Source organism: Lates calcarifer, linkage group LG12 (assembly GCF_001640805.2).
Source record: "Lates calcarifer isolate ASB-BC8 linkage group LG12, TLL_Latcal_v3, whole genome shotgun sequence".
Classification (NCBI taxonomy): Eukaryota; Metazoa; Chordata; class Actinopteri; family Centropomidae; genus Lates; species Lates calcarifer.
Genome location: NC_066844.1, coordinates 17,495,649 through 17,519,873, shown reverse-complemented (window position 1 = coordinate 17,519,873; position 24,225 = coordinate 17,495,649). Strand labels below are relative to the sequence as shown.

Here is a 24,225-nt window from a genome sequence, read left to right as displayed (position 1 = left end):
CCTCCCTCGGCTGCCCGCCCCTGAGTCTGGAGCAGCAGCAGCAGCAGCAGCAGTGGAGCTTCACTGCCTCTCCTCGCCTCACAGTGCGGGAATATACCAGCGAGAGAGCAGAATGGACACGGAAGGGAGCCAGAGCAGCCTGTCCTCCGGCACGGACAACTCCCCCCACGACCCTTGGTAAACAGCCTCGGCCCGGCCGCCTGCCTTTTCGCTCGCCTCTCGGCCCGGTTTGAGTTCACCTTGGACTTTAGTTGAGTTCAGTGCGGGAGCGGATCCGCGCCGAGACAAAAGACAAGCACGCTGTGTGTGTGTGTGTGTGTGTGTGTGTGTGTGTGTCTATGTATGTATGTGTGGGATGGATCCACTGAGCTGAGGAGACACAGACGCACCGCTGCTTTCCGCCTGTTTCCCCCCTCTTCTTGATTGTTTATTTATCTGGGTTTTCCTCCAGAAGGCCACATCGCAACTTCTCCTCCATCATCTGGAAAATCCTCTCCTTTTTTTCCTCCTCCTCCTCCTCTAGGGGATTATAACGGCCCGACTGGCCGATTGGCGACTTCGCAACATGGCCGATGCTTTCTTCTTTACTTTATTGATGCTATATTACACATAATTCCCTTCTGTTTCTCCCCTTCTCTCTCCCTTCCTTCCCTCTCTTTGAATGTGCCCGTGTTGTGCTTGAAAGACGCGTGTTATTCTGTGTGACTTAACGCCTTCTATTTCTCTCATTCAGCAAAATGTTCATCGGGGGTCTGAGTTGGCAGACAACACAAGGTGAGCTGTCCCGCACGCTACTTTAATAAGTCTCAATGAAAGCCTCCTGTTTACTCCTGTTTTGCTCCTTCTGTCGTTGCAATTCGGCTCAATTATAGCTCCCACATTACCCCCGCGATGGCTTCCTGAAGTTACGGAGAAACACTGTAAATAGTTAAATCAAAGCCTCCTGTTCAATAAGGATCAGCTCTTAGGATTTAGACTTGCTCGAGACGCAAGAGGGGGGGATTAACAGTGGAAATGCGTGCACACACAACGACTTGTCTGCCTTTTTTCTACCCCCCCCCCCCCTTCTCCGGTGCACTCATTACACTGTTAATAACAAGAGAAGGACATTTACAGTAGAGGTGATCGATTATTCAAGCAGAAGTTTCAGCCCGTGCGTTGCGTTGTGTTGTGTTTCCCTTATTGTTGCACTCCGCCGCGTCCATTCATTTATTTTAAGACCCACGAGCGCGGGCTGATGCATGAATACAGTTTATTCTTGTTGCGATGGCCCCGTGTTATTATCCCACTGCTGCCGCCACCGCTGCTGCTGCTTCTGCCTCTCGCTCGCTCGCTCGCTCGCTCGCCGTGGCAAAACAACAGTCGTCACCAAGTGTAGCTTTGTTTGCGGTCCGCAGGGCCTAATGGGCTGTTATGCTGAATGGCCAGTGTATAACCTCTGAGAAGGGGCTGGAGGGACACAAACACAACGTGGTCCGCTCGACCCCCATTGTCTCTCTCCAGCCACTTGCCAGCACATCAACCTCACCAAAGATGGGGAAAAGGGGGGAGGGGGTGGTGGTGGTGGGGTGCCCATCTCTCCTTCACACACACCCCCTGCGTTTTTATTTATTTATTTTTTTTATTCTAACCGTGTGTCCCCTTTGCTGTCTTCGCAGAGGGCTTGAAGGAGTACTTCTGCAAATTCGGCGAGGTGAAGGAGTGTATGGTGATGCGGGATCCCGTTACCAAGCGGTCGAGGTAAGAAGGAGGCGTGTGCGCTCCGCCGTCCTATCACTGGATGCCTCATGCTTTTCCATGAGGCTGTTTTAAGCTGCCGTGAGTTTGCATTTAGATTTTTTTTTTTCTTCGGAGGGGGACTTGAATCGCTCATTTGCTTATTTATTTTTCTCGCTCCCTCTACAGGGGCTTCGGGTTTGTAACATACGCAGAACAAGCCGGCGTGGAAAAGGTTTTGGCGCAAAACAGACACGAGTTGGATTCCAAAACGGTGAGTTTGCTGCCTCTTGAAGAGCTGGATGGTGCCACTAGAAGTTGTCATGGGTAACTTTTCCGATTCTCTGTGTAGCATGCACCCCCTCCCCCGCCCCCTTCTTTTTTTTCAGTTCATTTTGTTTGCCTCCTCACCGTGTGGCTTGTAAAGTTGAGGAGTGCGTTCGCCCCCCTCCTCTCCTCCTCCTCCTTCTTCTCTCTGCTCATTTCCCCCTCCAAATCCCGGTTCAGGGCGCCAACATGAAAGCGTTCTTTCTTGGTCTTCATTGCCATGGTTACCTGGGGGACCTGAATGGGGTAGGAGCCCCTGCAAAACCCTCACAGGGTTTATACAGAGAGCTCACAAGTTTTTTTTTTCTTCTTCTTCTTCCTTTTTTTTCATAGAAAATAACAGCACCAGTTTTGCTAGTGAGTGGCAGTAACTTTAGAGAGGAAAAAAAAAGTTTGAGGAAAGGAAACAGTTGTGGCAGTGGTTCCCAAACTGATGTCAGGGGGAAGCCCATGAGGTCCAAATGAGTTATTAGTTGTATTTACATATTCATTTAGAGGCTGGTGTTTGGAGAGAATGTGTTTGAACAGCTACTGTGATCGGGGGTTTCTCTGTGATTTCCCCTCCTACACTACTGACACAGGAAAAGTGTAAACGGGGACAAATCAGTTACCAAACAGAGGTCAGAGCACACCAAATGCAGCAACATAATGTGGCTGTGTTTACATGAAAACACGTGTGGTTCGCAATTTGGCCAGGGCCAAAGCTGCTGACTGGAATTTAAATATCTATCAAAGTGTGAATGTTGTTGTTTTGGTCATGTAGCTCAGGTCGTAGGAACGGGGCACTGGGCGCGCCTTCGTCAGCTTCCTAACCACAAGTACACAAATACAATAGGGTTATTTGAGAGTGAAAATTTGGTGGCACAGACAGGCAGCAGGAGCCCAGGGGTGGAGAAAGGTAGAGTTGGTTAGTTGTTGGAGCAAGCCTGTTGCCGGGGGTGACGCCAGCCACAGGAGACAGCGCTGTAGCTGCGCAGCCTGATGGGATTTATGTCTCCATAACAACTTCTCTGCTATTTTGCATTAACTTAAGACAACTGGGCTTGGTTGGGTGGCAGAGCTCTGACACGAACTCACAGATAATGTAATGTCACGACAGACCTTTATACTTGTGAGAGATTGAGGTAATATCTGTGTGCATGTGAGTGTGATGAGTAATATTTTGTGAGTTTAAAGGTGTAATTCTCAAGTATTTGAATTGACCGGATCTTTCCACACAGTTGCCGTGATATTTATTACAAAATAAGTGTTGCTGCTCGCAATCTCTCAGTGTTTTCAGTCATCTTGGAAGTAATTCTGTGCAACTGTAAAGTGTTACTTAGTGAGTCATATTACCTCTTAAAACTAGGTACTGCTGGAGTCTCTGGGAGCCAGACCACGTGTGTCTGCGTGTGTGTGTGTGATGTGAACACTGGTTGGGAGGCAGAGGCTTTTGGAGGCTCAGCTTGGCAGGCCACTGGTGGGGTTAGGCGTTGCCCTATTATAAACCAAAATACAGCACGAGGCTAAACAATAATAATGTTAACGACTCGAATGCAGCTTTGGTTGCCCAGGTTGTTTTGGTTGTAGTGTTGCGTGTGTGTGTGTGAAGGGGGGAAGCATGCCGTGGTACCATTTATCCAAACAGGCGCTTTAAACATGGGTATGGTTGCCATTTTGTCGTTCCATTTCTGGAGCAGGAGCCTGGATTTTTGAGATTTGCAAGAGCTGTATGGTTAAGGGCAATAATGACTTTAGGCTGTGTATTTTTTATTGCTTCAAGCCTAATTCTGTAACACCACATAAAATATAACTGATGCAAAATGACCGAACCTCATGCAGCGGCAAAGCGGCTCGTTCCTAGCTCCTATCATTGTTTTTGGTATCATGGTTTCCACTGTGTTCTACAGTGATTATGAATAAAGCCTTTTAAGAGTTAACTGTGGGTCAGATTCTGTGGCGTTGGGGTGAATATTTTTTAAAATAACCTGCATAGCTTTATGGGACCAGTGTCAACCTCCCTGTCACATTTCCAACACCTGTGTCTTTTTTTTTTCTGTATTTATTTATTTCCATATTCTCAATGCACTTTGTGTCTGCCTCACACCTGGATCCCTACCTCCCTCCACACTGTATTGTTTGATCAGCATGAGATTTGAGAAAGACATTCCTCCCTGGAATGAGGAAGAATATTCGATGCTCTGATATTTTTTTTCTTCTCCTCCCTTTTTTTTTATGCTGAGCCTTTGGTTTGTGAGAAAAGTCACTACAAGGCCTGAAGCAGGAGAGAGAGAGTGAGACAGACAGAGTGAGACAGAGAGAAAGAGACAGAGAGATGAGGAAGGTGTATGAAAAGGATGTAACAGAGCAACAGGGTGCTGTGCGAGGACACGCGGGGTGAGAAGTAAACTACTTTGACTGGTCCAAGGTCCATTTCACCGGTTACAAGTGGTATTAAACATTTACAGTCCTGTTACATCAACTATTGTTTTATCCACCCATAGAAAACCAAAGCCACAGGCTGAATGCTGATTTAGCAATAATGATTGCCGTCAATACCTGTCGATATAAACACAACAAATGAGAGGCTGTCTTTTGTTTTTAGAGCGAGCGCTGTCGAGGTTGTTGTTTTGGTTGGAGGTTAGATTTCCTGTGAGGGGCAGAGTATGGCCTTAGGGCAGTGGTGTGCTGTTGTATTTCTCTGGACAGAGAAGAAGGGCACAACTGGTATTTGTTTTCACAGAGAAATACTTCACTGGAACCGGTTACGGGAAGAAGAAAAGACGAGACCAGATCTTCTCTGAAATGGTTCCACTTCTCAATCACTGGGATTACTGCAGGATGATTTTAGATTTTGGCATGTTATTATTTGTGGTATGTTTATATGTGATGGATTATTGGGCGCTCTTTTGTTCTCATGATTAATAAACTTTATTTCTTTAGCTATTTTCACAGTGCAGCAGACAGTACTTATGATTTATTCATTCAGTAGTGATGTGGAAGTAATTGTTATTTTTTAAAGGGCAGTGTCCCCAAATAATAACAGGTGTAATGCTGGACTAACATTACATTAAGGAAAATATATATTTATACAGGGGAATGGAAAAAAAAAAAATGTATTTATATATTTTTTTTAAAAACAGGGACGCTTCTTTAGAAGTTTGTCACAGTAAGTGGTAATTGCTGCTTTTGGCACAGCCGTCTGTGAAGGTACAATAGTAGTCATCAGTATGGTGCTAATATAGCTGCTTTCATCCACAGCCATGTACTGTAACAACATATGTTAGCAGCAGCCTCTGTGGACCGTTGGCACCACAGTCTGCCAGTGCCTCTGCTGGTCTAACACCTGGTTAGTGGAGAGTTTAGATGCTAGCTGTAGCTCCTCGCTCCTGACTGGAGATTAGCTGTTAATGCTGACATGGACAAAACTGGAGAGGGGGATGGAGAAGGTGGAGGAGAAGAGAGAGAGGGAGAGAGAGTTAGAGAGAGAGGCCCAGCTCCTGTGCTGTAATTAGTATGGATCTGAAAAGCAACTAATCGGATTGAAGGAAACAAACTGGATTGAGCTTCTGAGGTCCATGCACGGCCTCAGATCCAGGGATAAAGCCTGGAACTGCTCTGAAGGGGGATCCAGGGCGCTCTCGCCACACTACATGCGAACAGACTCACCCCACACGCCAACCCGCCACCACCACCACCGCTGCCGCCACCACAAATACGCGCCTTGGCGAGGCACTCTAGCAGGGTTACAGGGGTAGCGGTGGGGTTGGGTTGGGGGTCCTCATTAGTGAGCTTCGTTAACTAATTACTGTGCCATTGTTCAGCTGTGCAGATTGACCCTGCTGGCCCAAGCCCAAACCAAGTCCCTCTCTCTCACTGTGTGTGCGCATGCATTGACATGCCAATTCCTTTTGTCCGTTCTTCTGTTTATGGCTTTTTGTTTAGCTTATATTGATTATATTGCCATAATGGGGCAGCCTGTGGTGCCTTTTTTTATCAATGTGGGTGCCATTTTGTTGCAAGAATGTCTTGGCAGGTTGGCCCATGTGTCAGAGCCTTGAATGTCTTTAAGTGATTTGACACATAATGGCAATAAAATATTTGTCAGTGGTTTGGTAGAGATGGATATGGGTGTATATTTGTGTATTCTTGCTTACATAATTATATACAGTATATGTGCCACTTATGTGTTGGTGTTTATGTTTATGCTACATAATGTGGGTGCTTGTGAGTGTGTATGTATGTGTGCCTGTGGGGGTAGCACAGGAGCCCCAGTTCCTCTACGGGCCCATCTGTTTTGTACTCTTTGTCCTGTTAATTAATGGAATCAGAGGGGCTGCCTGCTGGGACGGCCCCGCTGCACCGCTACACTGGACAGGCCCACTTTCTCATGAGCTGACTCTGTTTTCCAAATGAATGCCTTCTCTTTCTCCCTGTGCTTTTTCTCTTTCACCCCCCTCTATCTATCTATCTATCTATCTATCTATCTATCTATCTGATGTTTTATTTTTTTATTTTTGTTTTCCAGTTTGTAACACTGGTGGACGCGCTGGGCCACGTGAGGTGACTATTGGTCGTAGATTAGTCTAGTCTTAAAAGCTAAACCACTAAAAATCATATTGTAGGCTCTGCCGTCACTATGCTGCTTAGATTGAGCGGAGGTTGGATGTCATGAAGCAGGATGTTAGTCAGACCATTTTGTGAACACTCAGTCATAACTCTTCTTTTGTCAGTCTGGGAAGAGCAACTTTTGTCTTCCTAGAAAGGCTTTACCAGTGTTATTTATGAGTAGTTACATTTTCACCAGTCTGATTGGGACTGTTACACTGTGGAGCCACTTCTCAAATGTCAAGCCCTCAAAGAGCTATTTCTGAGTGTTGCAAACAGTGACCTGGCTAAGTCATTTTACTTTTTTGCTTTGTGGCCTATCTGTCTTCCTCGCGGCTAATCTGCCAGTCTGATAGTCGCTTTAGTTTTCATTTGTTATTGCCTTCCTCTGAGTACAGCCAGATGTAGAAATTACATGTTAGATATATTCTGTTACTTTGCTGAAGTGGAATGATTTTTTTAACCGCATGGCATGACTGTAGCTGTAGTAGCACTACTACAGATATTGCATTAGGCCTAACCTAGACTAGTTGGTAACCTTCTGTACTGTAGGCTGTTTTTTTAAGAGCTCCTGATAATTTAAAAGCTATGAAATATCAGTGCTCTATCAAACATGTGTAGTATGGGTGGGCAGTGTTAAGCTATATAATATGAGATGAGTTACATTTGTCAACCATAAGAAATTATTTTACTGTTTGTGTCTTGGCATCTGTGTCTTTAATATCTCTGATTTTATTACGTTGTATTAACACGACTGTTGCATCAGTGTGTTGGTGTATCCACATATTTATTTAATATCTAATTCAACAGATAAGCCAAATAATTAGCATCTAGTTATTTCATCCATAAACTGTTTTCATGAAAATATACATATCAATGCTGTTTTAATATACATATACTGATCACCCACTCCAGCAGAATCGAAGAGGAAATCTTACAAATGTGCATTGACTGGAGACTAATTTTCAAAATCACTACGTGTTGCTAAATTAGTGAAAAAGCTGTTGGATGGTTGTGTTTGTAGAAGCATATTTCTTGTTGTGAATATATTACCGTACTTACTGTGGTTATTGGTACGTGACTGCAGCCTTGTGTCAAATGTGAGAGTTGGCTCCTCACCGCTGTCACTGTCAGCTCACGGTCTGTGTGTCTGCCACATAATCGCCTCAGGGCAGCTCCTGTACTCTAGTCTCGTTAAAACAGTTGAAGGCAGGTGGGCTGACCTGAACACGAGAGGCTGTTACCTCTCTGCGCTTTCAGGTCGGAGGAAACGGCAGCCATGTTGCCCCGCATCTCCCAAGGACTGTTTTGTTAATGTTAGTACAATAAAAACACATCTAAGAGAAACCAATATGTAATTGGTGACGTGGTGTGGCAGTGCTGCACTGTGATTCTGTCATTGTGTTGTGCTTCAGAGGTCACTGCAGCTTCTCTGTTCTCTGGTGTTTGCTTGTTGTTGTTGCCATAAAATAAATGTACAGTCTAAAAACAGTTTTTTCAACAGTACAGGTCTGCTACATGTGCTGCAAAAATCTGCGCTTACCATTTACAGTATTTGGGCCTTATGCTCTCTTATCTTTTTGATTTCTGTTAAAGGGTGAAATAAGCCACTGCTCCTGGTGACTGTACAGCACAAAGCCACATATCTATAATGTTATGTTTGGCCCACTAAGCACACATCTAATAAGAAATGCTGTGTTTGCCATGTTTGTGAGAGCGCTCTGTTGTTGCACTGCTGTTACCGATAGTGCCCGGTGGCTTTGCGTGTCCTTGTCACCTTTGTCTTTGTGCCCAGACCAGCTGGAGGTGACATGACTCTTCTCGTCTTTGTGTCCCACTTCAAGGTGCAAAGTCCTTCTGCAATCCTTTCCAAGGACGCTGCAGCTGCATCTTAGTTACACAGCGCTGCGCTCTCGAAGCAGTGGTAAATCTGTGGCACTTAAAGGTCCTCGTAGGATATTTTGGTCTGTAGATTTGTCATCAGAAGCTGGGAATTATCACAGGAAAGAGATGAAAGGATTGTTTGAATAGTGAATCAATGCCCTCCCTTGCATTGTGCGTGTTGTTCACATTATAAGTACTTATTTCTGGCCATTTGATAGGCCCCTTTTAGTTGCCAATATCAATTCAATACCTCTGACAGCGGCCGTGTGAGACACAAGGGGTTTTGCTTCACACATCCAATTATTAGAACAAAGATGGAACTCTAAGACCATAATACACCACAAGGTCCTGTGACCTAAAATCATCTCTCTCTCGTTGGCTTGAGTGAGAATAACACGAGATTCCACACAAATTTAAAATGCCAGGCCAGGCTTTGCATATTTAGCATTATTAAAGGCCAGCTCATTCAAAACTCATTTGCTTCTAATTTTATCTGTAACCTTGACCACTGCTGAGACATTCCACTGAGGAGAAATATGGATACAGTCAAATCTGGCTAATCCAAAATGGGGGTTGTCTGGATTTGTGAGATTTAAAAATATATATATATCCATCTGAAATGTATTCAGAATATTAAATGCTCATTTTGGATTCTAGGCGGCCTTGAACTGTCTAGTTTGTGGCTAAAATGCATTTAGTTTTGTCTCAACACACAATTCAGAGAATGTACGTATTCACGTCTCACTGTGTATTTTGTTCCCTACTCCTGTTTGTTTGGCTGGTGTGTTTGGATTTTTTGGGGCTTGCATAAACAAGGATCTACTATACATACTCGCAGATTAGCATATGTTCTATTTCTGGACTTGTAGGCCTTCAGATGGTTCAGACTTAGAGGCTCAGTGTAATAACTAATTCTGGTTTGTTAACAGTGTGATAATTCATTGATACCCCGGGGGGAAATTCACTTTGCGCAACCACAGGATTAGCTACTAACATATCCAGAGCAGGTAGAGATTTGGTGTCTTTGTTGAAGAAACTTAAGCAGGTTGTAGCTCCAAGTCTCCAAAGGGACACGAAAAATACTTGATTTCTGTTCAACCTTTTTTTGAACCTTAATATTCATGTGGGGGTCCTGGAGGTCCTGAGTCCTCATTAACAGCCCAAAAAACATATTTTATCAGCTTGACACCTCATGACTTTTAAGAATTTCTGATATTTTGAACTGATGACACTCGCTCATTTCAAAGCATGATTAAGTAATGGATTCTATGTTCTTTGTCTGTGATTAGTGTTTTATATAGCACTTCTGTCTTCAAATCCTAAATGAGTCTGATTGGATTTCTAGCTGACTCCAAACATTAGTAACACATAGACACTATGTACATATTACACAGTTCTCTGTCTATGAATGACTTTTTGGCAAGATATATATATATATATATATATATATATATATATATATATAATTTTTACACATATATGACTGGATTCTGTGACTTCTCAAACAGTAAGGAGTAAGAAAAAAGTCAGTAAAACTGATTGTTGCACATTTCTAATAGAATCTTCTATCTGTAATACAATAGCACCGGTCGACTACAATCATCACAGCTCATCACAACTGTAATCAATTCACATTAGAGCCTCTTGAAATATGTAAGTCATCACGCTAAAACGTGTTTCACTACAAATTTTTGACACCACCTTATCTCACCTCTCTTCTACAGATCGACCCAAAAGTGGCGTTTCCCCGCCGGGCCCAGCCCAAGGTGAGTGCACCCTGAAGGGGTTAATGGCAGGAAGGAATAGTGATGATGTCATGTGTCACCCCCAATCACTCAGCCCTGGTTGGCTGGGATTAGAGTCAGGCACATGACCAAAGAAGAGCGGCAATCCACTTGTCCAGCGTGACACCGTGGCCCCGTACCCTGACCTTACCCCCCACCCACCCCCACCCTTGCACCACGACCATCAGCAGCCAACATCTCTATCTCACACACACACACACACACACACATACACATGCTTGTTTGTGTAGTGGCACACACATGAATCAAAAGTACACAGCACTCACCTGTGCACATCTTGGAGCTCTACACTAACTGACAGACTTAAACTTAACGGAATAGAAGAGCTTTCAGAAACCTCTGAGATGCGATAAACACCAACAGACACAAAGTCTCTTTATCACAAGCATCTACCCGGGGCCTAATGTGATTAGTGGTAAACGATGCCTTCTTCTTCTCTGTTGCTAGCTGGTGACCAGGACAAAGAAGATCTTTGTCGGAGGACTGTCAGTCAATACCACCATCGAAGATGTGAAGCAATACTTCGACCAGTTTGGAAAGGTGAGCTGTACACAAATCTGGTATCTATTTGTAGCCAACATGCTCTGTGACAAGCTCCTGTCTTTTTCAGATTCTCTAATGCAGTGGTTCTCACGGTTTCTGTCTGAACCTGGTATCCTCTTAATAGATGTGTCGCGTTACAGATGTGGTCATTTGAACTGATTTTAATCTGAATATGAAAGTGGATAAAATAATTATTGTAAAAATAATTATTGAACTTTCAGTGTTTGGTCACTTTGTTTAAGGTTGAATTCCACTTGGAGTGGCACAAGCTGAATGTTTCAGCATTCATCATTACTTTTAGTTATGTATATCATTTATCCATTAGCTAACTAGTTCAAGTGTTCATTGTTCAGTTCCATTATGTTTCCTAACTAATTTATATATTTTTACGTTCACCTAAATAGTTCAACCACTTTCTTTTTTTTAATGTTAGCTATTTATTTAAATTATTTTAATTATTTATCCATTAGTTAACATTGGAACTGCCTATCCCTTACTTTCAGGAAACTGTCAGCTGTTTATCCAGCAGCATTAGCTATTTCAGTCATTTTAGCCATTAGCTATTTCAACTGTATCTAACTATTTTATATATTACTATTAGGATAATATTTCTATTATTCCATTCTTTTAGGTGTTTAAACCATTTACCCATTGCTATTAGCAAACTATTTGAGACATTTATCCATTAGCTCACTATTTTGTTTTTTTTTTGGCTTATTCACTACTTTTAGCCAACGGTTTCTCTGTGCCTCCCTACTCACTCACTAACTAGTTTTCATTTAGTGAATAACTTGGTGTTTAGGTGTGAACACACATTTTAGATTAAATAACTGAAATATCTATTTCACCATATTAGTTGTGTTCTTCTACTGTCTTTCCACATACCTGCTGGCAATGGCAGATGCTACCACTGTAGAAGAAATACCCCTTGAATCATTGCTCTAATGGAACTTTGATAAATTATCTGTTAAGATCCCTCTGCACATTTACTAATATACAGAGAAAAGATTTACGCCTTTCATTTTACTCGCTTTCCCCCATTTTAGTCACGGCAGGACAAAAAGCGCAAAAGGGGCTAAATTTCTGAGAAAAAGGCATGACGCTGAACCTGAAAGAGAGAACAAACTAAAAGAAAAGAAAGAAAGAAGCTGTGTGGTCACTGACCGTCTGCTCTGCCAGCAACAGCATTAGTTAGTCTGTTAGTTTATCTCTCTTGTTAGCTGTTTTGCTCTTTTCCGATCACATCTTAGTGTTTTCAGCCTCTGCATTTGTCCTGCTCAGCTCCTTTGAATGAAATTTGGTGAAAGGCAAACACATGCTGTGGAGACAGATGAGTGGCCGGGGAGAGGGAGGAAGAGAAAAAGCAGGGAGAGGAGGGGAAGAGAAGAGGGAGATGGCGGGGGACTGAAAGGGAAGAAGCAACCCCCCATGGAGAGAGAGGGAGGGGAACTCGGAAAGGGTTGAAGGGCAGAGAAAAGGAGGAATGTTGAGATAGTGAGGAGGAGAAGTGGCTTTGAAAGGGAAAAAAACACCAATCTGATGGGCCATAAATGTATGAAAGTATCCATCATGCATGAAATGTTGGGTTACTTTTTAGCTAACTACACTTTTGGGGGTTTGGGAGTGTGTTTGAGTGGAGTTCAGGCTCCTCAGTATTAACTAATCAAATGCAACAGCTGCTCCTGTAAAAGCCCCACACCCCCCACCTTACCCAAAATCAGTACCTCAGACACCAACTCCCCTCCCATCCCACACATACACACACACACCCTACTCCAGTCCCTCTCAGCTTGTTGCCGTGGTGACCTGCTTTCACCCATTGTCCTGCTGTAATCCAATGTTTTTTTGTTTCCTTTAAAAAATGCGTGATAAGTGTGTATTTGCATGAATGGAAAGAGGGGTGTGTGTGTGTGTGTGTGTGAGGGTGCGCACGAACGTGTGACAGTGGCATCGGTGAGGCTGCGAAGGGAGGCGAGCTTGCATACATTTGTCCAGATACAGACAGACAGCTAGACTCACAGCCAGTGATCCACACTTGTCACAAACATTAAGTGTGTGGTTGTGCTGCTGTTGGTGAGCAGGACTGTCTGAAAATGAGCATTGCTTCAGGATGTAGGCCTAATGGGTTGGAAGAAATTAACAGCACGAAGCTCCTTCTGCCTCGTGTCTGGCTGTGTTTTTCTCTCGGTTGGCCTCTGACTCATGTTTGGGGTATTACCATATTTCAGGTGCTAGTCCAAATTTAAATAATGTCTTCTAATTCTGGGTCGTGGATGTTGGCCAACCTGAATTACGTGCGCGACCATCACACACTTTAACTCATTTCAAGGTGGGTGTTGTGACATGTGTCATGTTTCCTGAGCGCGTTTCGTTAAAATGGCTGCAGCTCTGTGCCGAATCAGTTCTCCCTGGTGATCACAGACACTCATATCTAAGACAACATTCCCTCCGCAGGATGAGGGGATATTTGGACTGTTTGGACACGTGAGACCAAAGCTGTATCATGGATAGCGCCAATCCCACAGTGCATTCCTGCTGAGCAGGAGGTATTTCTTGTTTATTATCTAAGCCTGGTTACAAGGTGCAGGTTCGGATGGAGTAGGACTCAGTGCCCTGTTTATTTTCATACTGTGGCACCGCCTCTCAAAGGAAAACACAGAATGCACTATGCATTTTCTGCAACTCTTTGATACGTGCTGGAGTTTATTTTTTTGAAGTATACTTCTGAAAGCGCACCTACGCAAACTTCATTAGACTGGACAGAAATTGGCGGCTCGGTTGACACATCAGGTGTTTTGGACCAAATCGAGGAGTCAAAGGCGTGTGTTGATGTGTGGTTTCCCTAACTGAACAAAATCGGAGCTCCTGTTGCTAAATGCCCGCAGGCCAAAAAGACCACAGCGGCCATGTTTGTACGAGAAATAAGTCTGAATCCTAAGGTGAAGGTCTTGTAATCCCCCCTCAACCTGGTGGAGAGTTGAGAACGCCTCCCTTCTTTCTGCCAACGCTAAACATACAGCCTGCGTGGATCGGAGAAATGTGTTTTTAAACTGGAAATTAGGCATGCAGTTAGGTAATTTGATAATTAGCATTTCAGGCATTTCGGTCACACAGTCAATTATGTTTAATCCAAAGGAAATCCCTGTTTTTGTGCCTTTTATCCTGCCGCTCTGTACTGCATTCCTGAGAGTACCTTACATGAAAAACTACCATTAAAATCCTCCTCCTTCTAAAACCCTTTAAAAATAAAATGAGAGAACATGTTTTTAGCAGTAGGCAAAGGAAGAAGTGGGTAAGATGAAAAGTGCAGCATGTGGACAGGGCAGACGGGAAAAGTTGGGACTCCACTCACCCATGTGAGCTGGCGATTAGGAGGCTTGACTGAACACTTTGTCTGCTGGCCTGTTTAGAGAGAGAGATGGCTGCAGAGAGAGAAATAGAGAGAGAGAGAGAGAGCGAGAATGAAAGAGGGAGATGTGAGGAGACAGCGGGGAAAAAATGTGAATGCCACCTTTCATAATCTTGCAAAAAAAAGTGTAGAGGACTTGCCAGGAAACACTTGTTCTTCAGACAATAGCTGTATGCCTCACTAAAAATGGGATATTTTTAATGCTCTGAAAGGTGCACCAGTTAACCCCGGTTTCGCTGCACCTGAGAATGTCAGAACTTCATGAGAATATGACCTTAACTTTTCTCCACTCTCTGCATGCATGCTGAGTAGTTAGCGACTGAGCCGCTGCTAAGCCAATCTCAGACCCCCACAGCTATCCAATCAGATTGTCTTACAGCACCCTGGGCAGTGGACATTGGAGATCGTCTTCTTATTGGTTTTGGCAAGGGCAAGGGGCTGGTGTGCGACCACAGCATAAGCTCACACACGTGACGAAATCGTTTGCAAGTCAGTGCACCATTGCATTCTCATGGAAGACAATTAGGCTAACCATATTAGCTTGACTCTACCTCAGGTTATTTTTTCTTTTTTTTTCCTGGCTCAAATAAAATGTGGCCTCAGAGTGGCACAGCTCAAAAGCTCCTCGAACTGGCCGTGCTAACCATCCCTCCAGAATAGATGCTGCTAATGCTAACAGGAGGGCTAGCTGTGCGTGTAACTCTACTCTTATGATAACATGTAGGCTTGCAGCTGTCTACTTACTGTCCTGTTCCCCGGCTCTCTGCTGTGTCATTGAGTTTGGACGACCGGAAGGGTGGAAGGCATGAGGGGGGAGAGGAGGAGGGGTGGGGGGGTTGAATAAAAACTGAATGAAGGACAGAAAGAGGAGGGGAGGGGGTGCTCTGTGTGTGTCCAAGCTATACATTCATGAGGAAGAGAGTTAAAAGGGTCAGGGAGCCTGTAGAGGCAACCTTGATCCTCTCCGTATTCATCATTTTGGCGAGGAGAAATCAACTTTTTCACTCGCTGAGGTGCACACACACACACACACGCACAGACGAGATCTCAATCAGACTGGAAGACGTGTGTGTGTGTGTGTGTGTGTGTGTGTGTTTTTTTTCATCTGACTTAAAGGTTAGAAATCGGATGGCCTGGTCATCCAGAGGCCTCTGCCACTCATGTTACACTGGTTTGAGTTTCAGTGCTTGCTGCCTAATGAAAATAGCAATGTAGTCATACTCCACATGTGTCCCCATGTGATGCAGGAAGGCTGCGTCGCAGATTTTTGTTGTCGTCGGAAGAGTTTTTTTTTTTCTCGTGTTAACAGAAAACACGCAAAACACAGCTATCCCAGGCCTTGGCTTCCCTACTCTCTCTCTCTCTCCTCATGCCGTCAGAGTTTGAGCAGAATCTGCTAACTTTCTTGCCAGTGAAGGACAAGTGAGGGAGGGAGGAAAAGGGGGGAGAGGAGGAGGAGGAGGAGAAGGAATATGAATAGGGCAGTGGAGTGAGTGCAAAAAGGAAAGTGAAGAGAGAAGTAGAATAAAAGGAGAGCATGTTGACAAAGAAGCCAGTTCACTTTGTTCTTTACTCTCAGATCCAAAATGCTCATTAATATATTTTCTATATTCTATCAAAACTTTACCCTCTATCTCTTTTTTATCACCCTATTATGAATCACTGTTTCACCTTTTTTGTCACATGCTTTCTCTCCCTCTCTTTTTCCCCCTTTCACTCCATTCTATTCATTGAAATGAGTTTGTGTGTGTGTGTGTGGGGTGGGGTGGGGGGTGCAAGTTCTTCTAATTGAAATTCTTTACAGGGTCTCCATGGGAATAGTAAACTTTGAGGAGAGGGAGAGAAAGACAGCAAGGGTGAACAAATGGGGGTGGGGGGGTGGGAGTTGGAGACAGAGCAAAGACTGGGAAAGAATTTCCTCCAGCGCCTTGGAACGGGGGAACATTCGCTTCTTTTTCACGTTGATAGATTGTGTTTCATTTTATTTTTATACAGCTCCCCCCTCGTTTCCCCATCGCTCTCTTCCTCTCTCTCTCTCTCTCTCTGCCTCTCATTCTTTCTTTTTTCTTTTCTCCTTTGTCACCTGTCACCCCTCCCTCTCTTTCCCCTCCACCCTCTCCATCTGCTTTCCCCTCTTACTCCAATGCTAAAGAGGGACAATGGCACCCCATGCTGTGTAATGATGTGTGTGTGTGTGCGCGCGCCTGTGTGTGTGTGTGTGTTAATATGTCTTCGCTCATCCATTTTCTGCTTTGTTCTCACAGGTCGATGATGCCATGCTTATGTTCGACAAAACAACCAACAGACACAGAGGTATGTACGGAGAGTTCCAGTCATACATTATGTTAATATGTGTTGGCGTACTAAGCAAGGAGCCCTGAAACACGTCCTCATAAATGCAAAGAGAAACAGCAGGATAGAGTCAGTGGGTGAACCTCCACAAAGGGAGCCAGAAGTGCAGCGCCCGCTGAGGGTTGCGATCTGGGGTCAGGATGCTTCCAGGGGAGGATGTAACTTAACGAGACAAGAGGGAGAAGGAGAAGAGCAGGGTGGGGTCAGTGAAACTGGGTGTGATCAGCGGTAGGACACAGTAAATCTCGGGCTCAGCCTTTTGATGAACCACACCCCATCCCAGCTCTTTCGTGATGCCAACACCTGATTGACAGACAAGCCACATGGCAGGTTCACGCTGATGTTGTGAGCCGTTTGTGTTAAAAACAGCTGCTAATGAAGGCAGGGGAAGAGACTGGAGAGTGGATCACTGTTACTCATCAGTTCCATACTATATCTATGTAACTGACCTATGCAGTTGTGTGCTCTCCTGCAAGATATGATCTAATTTCTTTAAACAGTCTTATAATCTACTCCCATCCAGAGCTGTAAGTTTATGGGACGCTGGATCTAGGAAATTGTAATAAATATCACTCATACGCTAAGTAGACAAGTCCTCTAAAGGAAAATTCAGTGCTTCAGTGATTGCTGTGCTATGGGGGTCTCTGCTACATGTCTTTGTAAGAAACCACAGGATGTCAGAGAAATGAACTATCAGAGAAGTAAAGTGTTAAAAATAAGAGTCTGCTTGTGTGTCTTCCAGGCTTCGGCTTTGTTACCTTTGAGAATGAAGACGTGGTGGAGAAAGTGTGTGAGATCCACTTCCACGAGATCAACAACAAAATGGTACACTACATATATTTCATCAATCTAGAGTAAACAAAAACATTTTTATGTATTACTCGCTTAGTTTTTGTGAAATGTGGACTTTATGAATCACATGGTGTAGTTCTGTTTTTATCTCTGTTACTGAACGTTAACTGAATGAATTTATTTCCTATGTTTTAGGTGGAGTGTAAGAAAGCCCAACCAAAGGAGGTGATGACGCCGACAGGCTCAGCCAGAGGCCGCTCCAGAGTGATGCCTTACGGAATGGACGCCTTCATGCTGGGCATCGGCATGCTGGGTAAGATCCCAAATCAAATATAACCAAAGCAAATATACCTTATCAAAACATGTAGGAGTACAGGCTATATACATACATAGCAAAAGCAAAAATGCCGGTCATGGAGAAGTCTAATATTCATAAACATAAAATATTTATATACAGTAGGTGAAGCTTAATGCATCAAACATATCTTCACGTAACGCCACCATAACATTAAGCCATATGGATTAAAGAGTGTTTTTAGATATATAATTGAATATAATTGAAGAGTTTATTGCTGGAAAAAAAAACAAATTTTTATTCTTCAGAGTACAGACCTACTTTAAAGCTGCTTACCAAGCATATAACATGATGAAAAAGGCTCACTAATATGTTTCTTTTGTGAACAGTAACTTGCTGAACACACCTGAGGAGGCTCCACTATGAGTTCACAATAAATTCATATCGACTTTCCAGCTTGACTTGTCCTAGTCCACTCAAACACTCTTTATGTTTGTGCTGGAATATTATTAATATACATTCAAATCATGTCAAGAATGTCCTCTATGACCCCTTGCTTGTAGTATTTGTTGAAAATTGTGAAAAAAAAAAATCTAGTTGCCTTGATCTAAAATTCCTGACTTGATTGTTATTCTTTGACCTGCCTCTGTTAAAACTATGATGTATGTAAAAATTTAGAGGTCACAGACTGAAGGGCGATACAGTTCTACACACTGGAGGAAAATATCACTTGAGAAGAGAAATTGAGAAAAGTGCCACCCACGTGTCATTTGTAGCTGTTTGGCTCCCTCTACTGGACATTTCAGATTGTGCTGTACTGTTGTGCCCATAGTCTCTATGATGGCTAGAGACGTCAGTCACTTCAGGTTTGGTTGGTCAGTAACTGGTCTTCGGTGACTCTGACCCTTTAAGAAATACAGGAAAATTTCTATTATGATAATGTAGACGCTTAAATAATAAAGTCCCCATTAGATTAGTTGACCCAGATTTTTCTTTTTAACTCAAAATACTCTGATCAACTCAGAAAGAGAAAACTAAACTATACTTATAATAATGGCTTTGTTTGGTAGTTTGTTTTTTCCAAAAATTGCTATAATTTGCAGACATTATGCAGAGTTTGTGACATTACCTGCCATGTAGAATGTGCATGCTTGCTGCATCAGAGTAGATAGAAATAGCAGTTAGCGATACCAGTTAGCATTGAGCACCAAACTAATTTCACTATATGCTGATGATTTGGTGTCTGTGTATTTTTAATCTTCTTCAAACTTATTCAAAGTTTGTGATTTCCTCTCTTTCTAACAGGCTACCCAGGTTTTCAGACTACTACCTACACCAGTCGCAGTTACTCTGGAATTGCGCCCGGTTACACTTATCAATTCCCAGGTAAGTCTGAATAAATCTCCCACCTCTGTGGTCACTCTCTGTAGCTCTGCTGACAGGGAAGAGGAGGCAGGCTGAAGGATACAGGCTGCGGCATGTAGTTGATTCAGCTGTGAATACTGGGGTCACAAAATGTGTACAAACTACAAGATCCACGTAGACTGATACATGCACACATACGCGGTTAACAGCATATGAATCTCAGCAGAGTCTCTGGCTGCTTGTAGATTTAAGAGTTTGATGTTTAAGTTGCTCCTGTCACTTTTCAAACCTTCCTTCTTCTCCTTATGTTTCAAATCACAAATGTTGATCTTTGTCCTTTGATTTGTGATATTTGCCTGTTTTCCCTCTTATATTCTTCTGTGTTTATTTTAACTACTTATGTAAGCCTCTTTCATTTGGCTGTATCGCCCCTCCTTTTCCTTTGCTCCCACCTTCCTGCCCTTCCTTACCTTAGAATTTTTAAAACTTTCTGTGCTTGTGCGTCCATGTTACTGTTCTGCTGTGGTTACATGTCTGTGTTTGTGTGTGTGTGTGTGTGTATGTGTGGCTTTGTAGTCTGGCCAGTGTACAGTAACTGTATTTACGAAGCACTCTCTCTCTCTCAACCTTCTCTGTTTCTAGAATTCCATTTAGAGAGGACTCCCCTCCTGACATCATCCCACCCCCCTGAGCTGGCAGGTCAGTGGCTCCTCACTTCTTACTTAGAGAAAAAACTAAGATATTTAGGAGCAGAAAGTCAAATGAGCCAGTGAAATGAGTCAGCTGTGCGTTTGGCATGACTGCTGCTAAATACAGTAAACCTGGATGACTGAGAATCTTTGTGTTGTGCTGTAGAGCAAAAGCTACACTGACCAGGGATCAGTTTGGCTTCACGGGTCTAAGGCTGTGTGTTCACTGTCCTGTTTGCTCCTGTTTTACATTTGATATGAGGTTTAGATTTATTTTGAAGTTTCATGAAAAGTGATTATTCTTATGATGAGAATAGAATTATTATATAATATATATTATGGCGAAAAAATGGAAAGAAAAGAAAAAAAGTTTTGTACTCTAGCCAAATGTTCTTTCATCTGTTGTGAAAACGCATCTGTAGAGAAATCTGTGATGCCATGGCTCCACAAATGATCCTTTAAACTTACAATGAGCTTTCTGTCTGTGAATCCTGGGGTCGTATTCACAAAGCGTCTTATCTTACCATTAGGAGTCCTCCTAAATGGTGCTAAAAGCTCCTAGCAAAGAGCTATTCACAAAGCTGCCGAGAGTGACTCTGACAGACTGAAACACTTTTTTCGGTTTGAGGAATAAGTTTCACAGCTGAGCTGTGGTCGAATCTGCTGTGTTATTGGATCGTTTTGACTTGCTGATGCTGATTTGGTTCTTAAACATAGCCGCCAACAAAATACGCCATTAAAAGTTTTTTGTTGTACTTTCACGCATTATCTAAATTATTTGCCTGACTGTGAGCAGGTTTTAATGACTTCAGAGTCCTCAGGACTGCCTCAAACTTATCTCAGCAATCTACTTTTAGCACTCTCTTGTATTGTGAATTACTTTTAGACTAAAAACTCCTAAAGTTTGGACTTTTTAAGACTTTTCACAGTAGCCTGAGGACGTTTTTTGAACATGGCCCCTGATCTACTTGCAGTTCTGTTTTTATACTGCCATCTAGTGGTCCTATGTCATACATGCATCTTTACCAGGAAGTGTCATCCTCCCTGTTTTTCTCAGCGATATTATTTTGTTCCTTACTTAAAGACTCTAAAGTCAGATGTTATTGGATGTCATATCATTGGTGTAGTAGATTTTTTTTTAAAATCTGTTTTGGATTTTACCCTCTCTGCCAGTTGGATTTAAAAATCAGATGACAGATGTGTGAGCAGATGTCGACACTGAGCTGTAGATTGTTACTTATGATTTGATATGAGAGTGATCCACAGTGAGTTGTCTGTGCAATAATTTGGTTTGTCTGGTGTAATCCTCAGCCATTCCCCTGACTGCGTATGGACCAATGGCAGCAGCCGCAGCGGCAGCAGTAGTTAGAGGTACGTGCTTGTGTGTGTGGGTGTGGGTGTGAGTGAGATGTGCTGAGGCAAGCTGTGTGTCTACTTGTGCACATTTGTATGCTTGCCTTAGGTAGAGTGTGTGTGTTCCATGGCCTGCTTGGACAAATAAAAGAATATTTTTAGACACGTGTGTGTGTGTGTGTGTGTGTGTGGAAAGCCCTCTAGTGCTGAAGCCTGTGACGTGTCTCCTCTGTCTTTCAGGCTCCACCCCTTCACGCACAGCTGGTTTCCTGGGCACCAGCAGCCCCGGACCAATGGCTGACCTGTATGCTGCAGCCAATCAGGACTCAGGAGTCAGCAGCTACATCAGTGCCGCTAGTCCAGCCCCTAGCACAGGGTTCGGCCATGGTCTAGGGGTAGGTCTCACACACAAACACACACACACTTCAGTACATGCATGGACGCACTTATACCTTCACAAAGCTAATAGAAAGTACATTCACTTTTGTCCGTGTGTCCTCAGGGTCCTCTGATTGCTACTGCGTTCACTAATGGCTACCACTGAGACGACTCAGGTCACTGAAGATGGGAGGGCATCGCCTCTGCTGATGAGCCAATCACAATGCTGGCTGCCCACTGATGGCACAACCTGATTGGCCAGCCACAGGCTCCACCGGGCTCTCCTGGCTCCCTGTGGCTCCACCCACCGACTGAATATCTTTTTAAATCCTGAACTCTCGTTTTTTTGCTGTACTAATCTCACTTCAACATAACGTCCCCATTTCTCCTCTTTTGTCCTCATGTAGTCTAATAACTAGATTCCACCCACTGTTATCCTTTTCTTTTGAAGCTGAGAGAGAAAACTGAAAAAAAAAAAAAAAAAAATCTTGGAGGAAACATTTGTCATCTTTGACAAACACACAGAGGACTATTTTGAGTTTTTTTTAAATAATAATAATTATTATTTTATGTTAATGTGATACTATGTTGTTTCATCATGAAATCCTTCAAAGCTGTTGTGACCAGAGAGAGAAAAAGCCGTGCGAGATGGGTCTTTGTCCGAAAACCATTTTTAACAAAGGAAGAACAAATCCAACAAAGTCTTTTTTTTTCTTTTCTTTCTTTTTTTTTTTTTAACTCAAGCTTCAACACGGAAAAAACTAAAGTGTATATTTTGGTAGTCTTTAAAAACAAAAACCTTTGTAATATTGTTATTAATATTGACATAATAATGATAATCTGTAAGGTATTTTATTCTGTAATTGGTTTTAAAGCAATGTTTTTATGTCTTCCTGTAAGATATTGTATATAGATGTTGGGGGGGTGGGGGTGGAGGGGTTACTGAACCGGCTGGCATGCCATTGGTTGGTTTGGAAAGGGTTAACAGCAGGATGTCATCTACTACTTTGTGTGGTCATCTCACTACTTTTGTCAGTATGCATATGGTATATGTGTACGTTGTTGGCCAGTCCGCTCCGGCAGCGCCTCAGTGATGATAGCTGTCGAGAGCCTCCAGGAGTTTGTCTGGCACGTTCGTTCAGTTGAGAAAAAAAACCAAACTGTTTTCGTCACAAAGTCATCGCTTTGTTTGCTTTGCTTCTTGAAAAAGCAACTTTGACTTTATAGTTTTAACACCATGATGAACCAGATTTCTTGCATCTTCATGAAAACTACTTCACATTAAGATGATGGACTTACAGAGGAATAACAACCTTAAAACAGAAGAAATCAGGGGTTCATGGGGTCGGGGGTTGACTTGACTTCCTCTTTTCCTAAAATATTATATATATTTTTTTGTGCGATTCACTTCTTAATGTTTTTTGTTAATTTTCTTTTTTTTTTTTTTAATCTTTTAATGCGGTGTTCTCTACCGTGAAAACAAATGAAGGACATTCTCAGAGAAGCAATTGTAGAAAACATCACGGTCATGTTCTGTCCTCTTATCACTATTGAAGGTGCATGTGATTGCGTCTGAGTGTGTGTGAGTGAGTGTTGTGTGCATACATCAAGGTGTAATATGGAACTACTTTTGGCAACGAAGGAGCATTTCGATTGCCTTTTTTTTTGGTACTGAAAAAAAAAAGAAGATCACCCTGTTCCATTTTGGCTCGTCTGCTCCTCTCCCCTGCCTCCCTCCCATTTCATATTTAGTTAATAAATTTGTGCTCCTCTGGAACTGACATATTATTGTTAATATACAGTTGCTGCTCTGTGTAGTGGTGAACAGAGGGGGTTTGGGCAGGGAACCAGAAATGGAACAGGGTCTCGCTCCCTGTCGGCTCTGATACAGGACCTCAGTACAGACAACACTGGCTGGCAGGAAAAGTCAAAATGCTGGAACAAATTCAACATTTGCAAAAACAAGCGGGCTGTTTGTTCAGCCTTCTTGCTGCAGCCTGTTTGATGTTCAGCACAGCAGAAAACTTCCTGATCCAGCCAGTAGTTCCTCTGTCAGACCGCCTGGGACACGACATAAAACTACTGCTGGACACCAACACTGTAACTTTTTAACTTACAATAAAGCAATAAGTTATTTTTTACCTTACAAATGAAAATAGTACTATTATTGGTAATAGCAGACGATGTGTGGATAATTCTGCGGCATTAAGACTTATTTTCAGAAAAAAAGAAACTATATTTTTCTGTTTTGAGATCTTGTTCCCCTTGTATATTGATTTTAATGATGTCTTTTTTGTTGTGTTGATGTAAGGAAAAGGGCCAATGCTTTGAAAGGAGCTTGTAGCTCAATGTGAGCTCAGTTAAAGTTTAAGATTTGGGCTGTCCTCTGCCAAGCTTTACAGCAATGCTTTTCTTTTTTCTTGTTTTTTTCTGACAATTTCAATTTTAAAATCCTAATAAATTATTCTAAAGCATTTGACTGTGATTTTTTAAACTATACACTATATACAGGTTGACCAACAATGGCATACCATCTTATGTGCTCAGTTTTTATATAAATGAATTCAGCTTAAAGCTGTCCTGTGTAGGAAATTCTAGATTTGACAAAATGACAGCCCTCCCCAAGAAGATCTGACCATACAGAACTTTGACTGCAAACGCTCTGACCACCACAACACGTGTCCAAAGGGATTATGTCATTGATTGGAGGTGGAAATTAAAGCTGCAACA

The 24,225-nt window shown here is 42.8% G+C and overlaps 1 protein-coding gene across 1 annotated transcript; it reads left to right on the top strand.

Moving 5' to 3' along the window:
- Window positions 1-23,969, top strand: LOC108899685 (RNA-binding protein Musashi homolog 1). The gene is made up of 14 exons (XM_018700282.2): window positions 1-177; window positions 734-774; window positions 1,659-1,740; window positions 1,906-1,990; window positions 10,239-10,280; window positions 10,767-10,859; window positions 16,536-16,584; window positions 17,366-17,448; window positions 17,611-17,728; window positions 19,016-19,096; window positions 19,718-19,774; window positions 21,076-21,135; window positions 21,358-21,512; window positions 21,620-23,969. Exons 1-14 carry the CDS (start codon window positions 113-115, stop codon window positions 21,659-21,661), a joined length of 1,053 nt encoding a protein of 350 aa, XP_018555798.1. The 5' UTR covers window positions 1-112; the 3' UTR covers window positions 21,662-23,969.
- Window positions 23,970-24,225: the final 256 nt, after the last annotated feature.

What these genes read in the sequence shown, in the direction of transcription:
- LOC108899685 (XM_018700282.2), top strand. Translation starts at nt 113, where the DNA reads ATGGACACGGAAGGGAGCCAGAGCAGCCTGTCCTCCGGCACGGACAAC. An exon ending in CCCGTTACCAAGCGGTCGAG is followed by an intron (nt 1,741 to 1,905) that starts GTAAGAAGGAGG and finishes CTCCCTCTACAG; the next exon opens with GGGCTTCGGGTTTGTAACAT. An exon ending in CCCGCCGGGCCCAGCCCAAG is followed by an intron (nt 10,281 to 10,766) that starts GTGAGTGCACCC and finishes CTCTGTTGCTAG; the next exon opens with CTGGTGACCAGGACAAAGAA.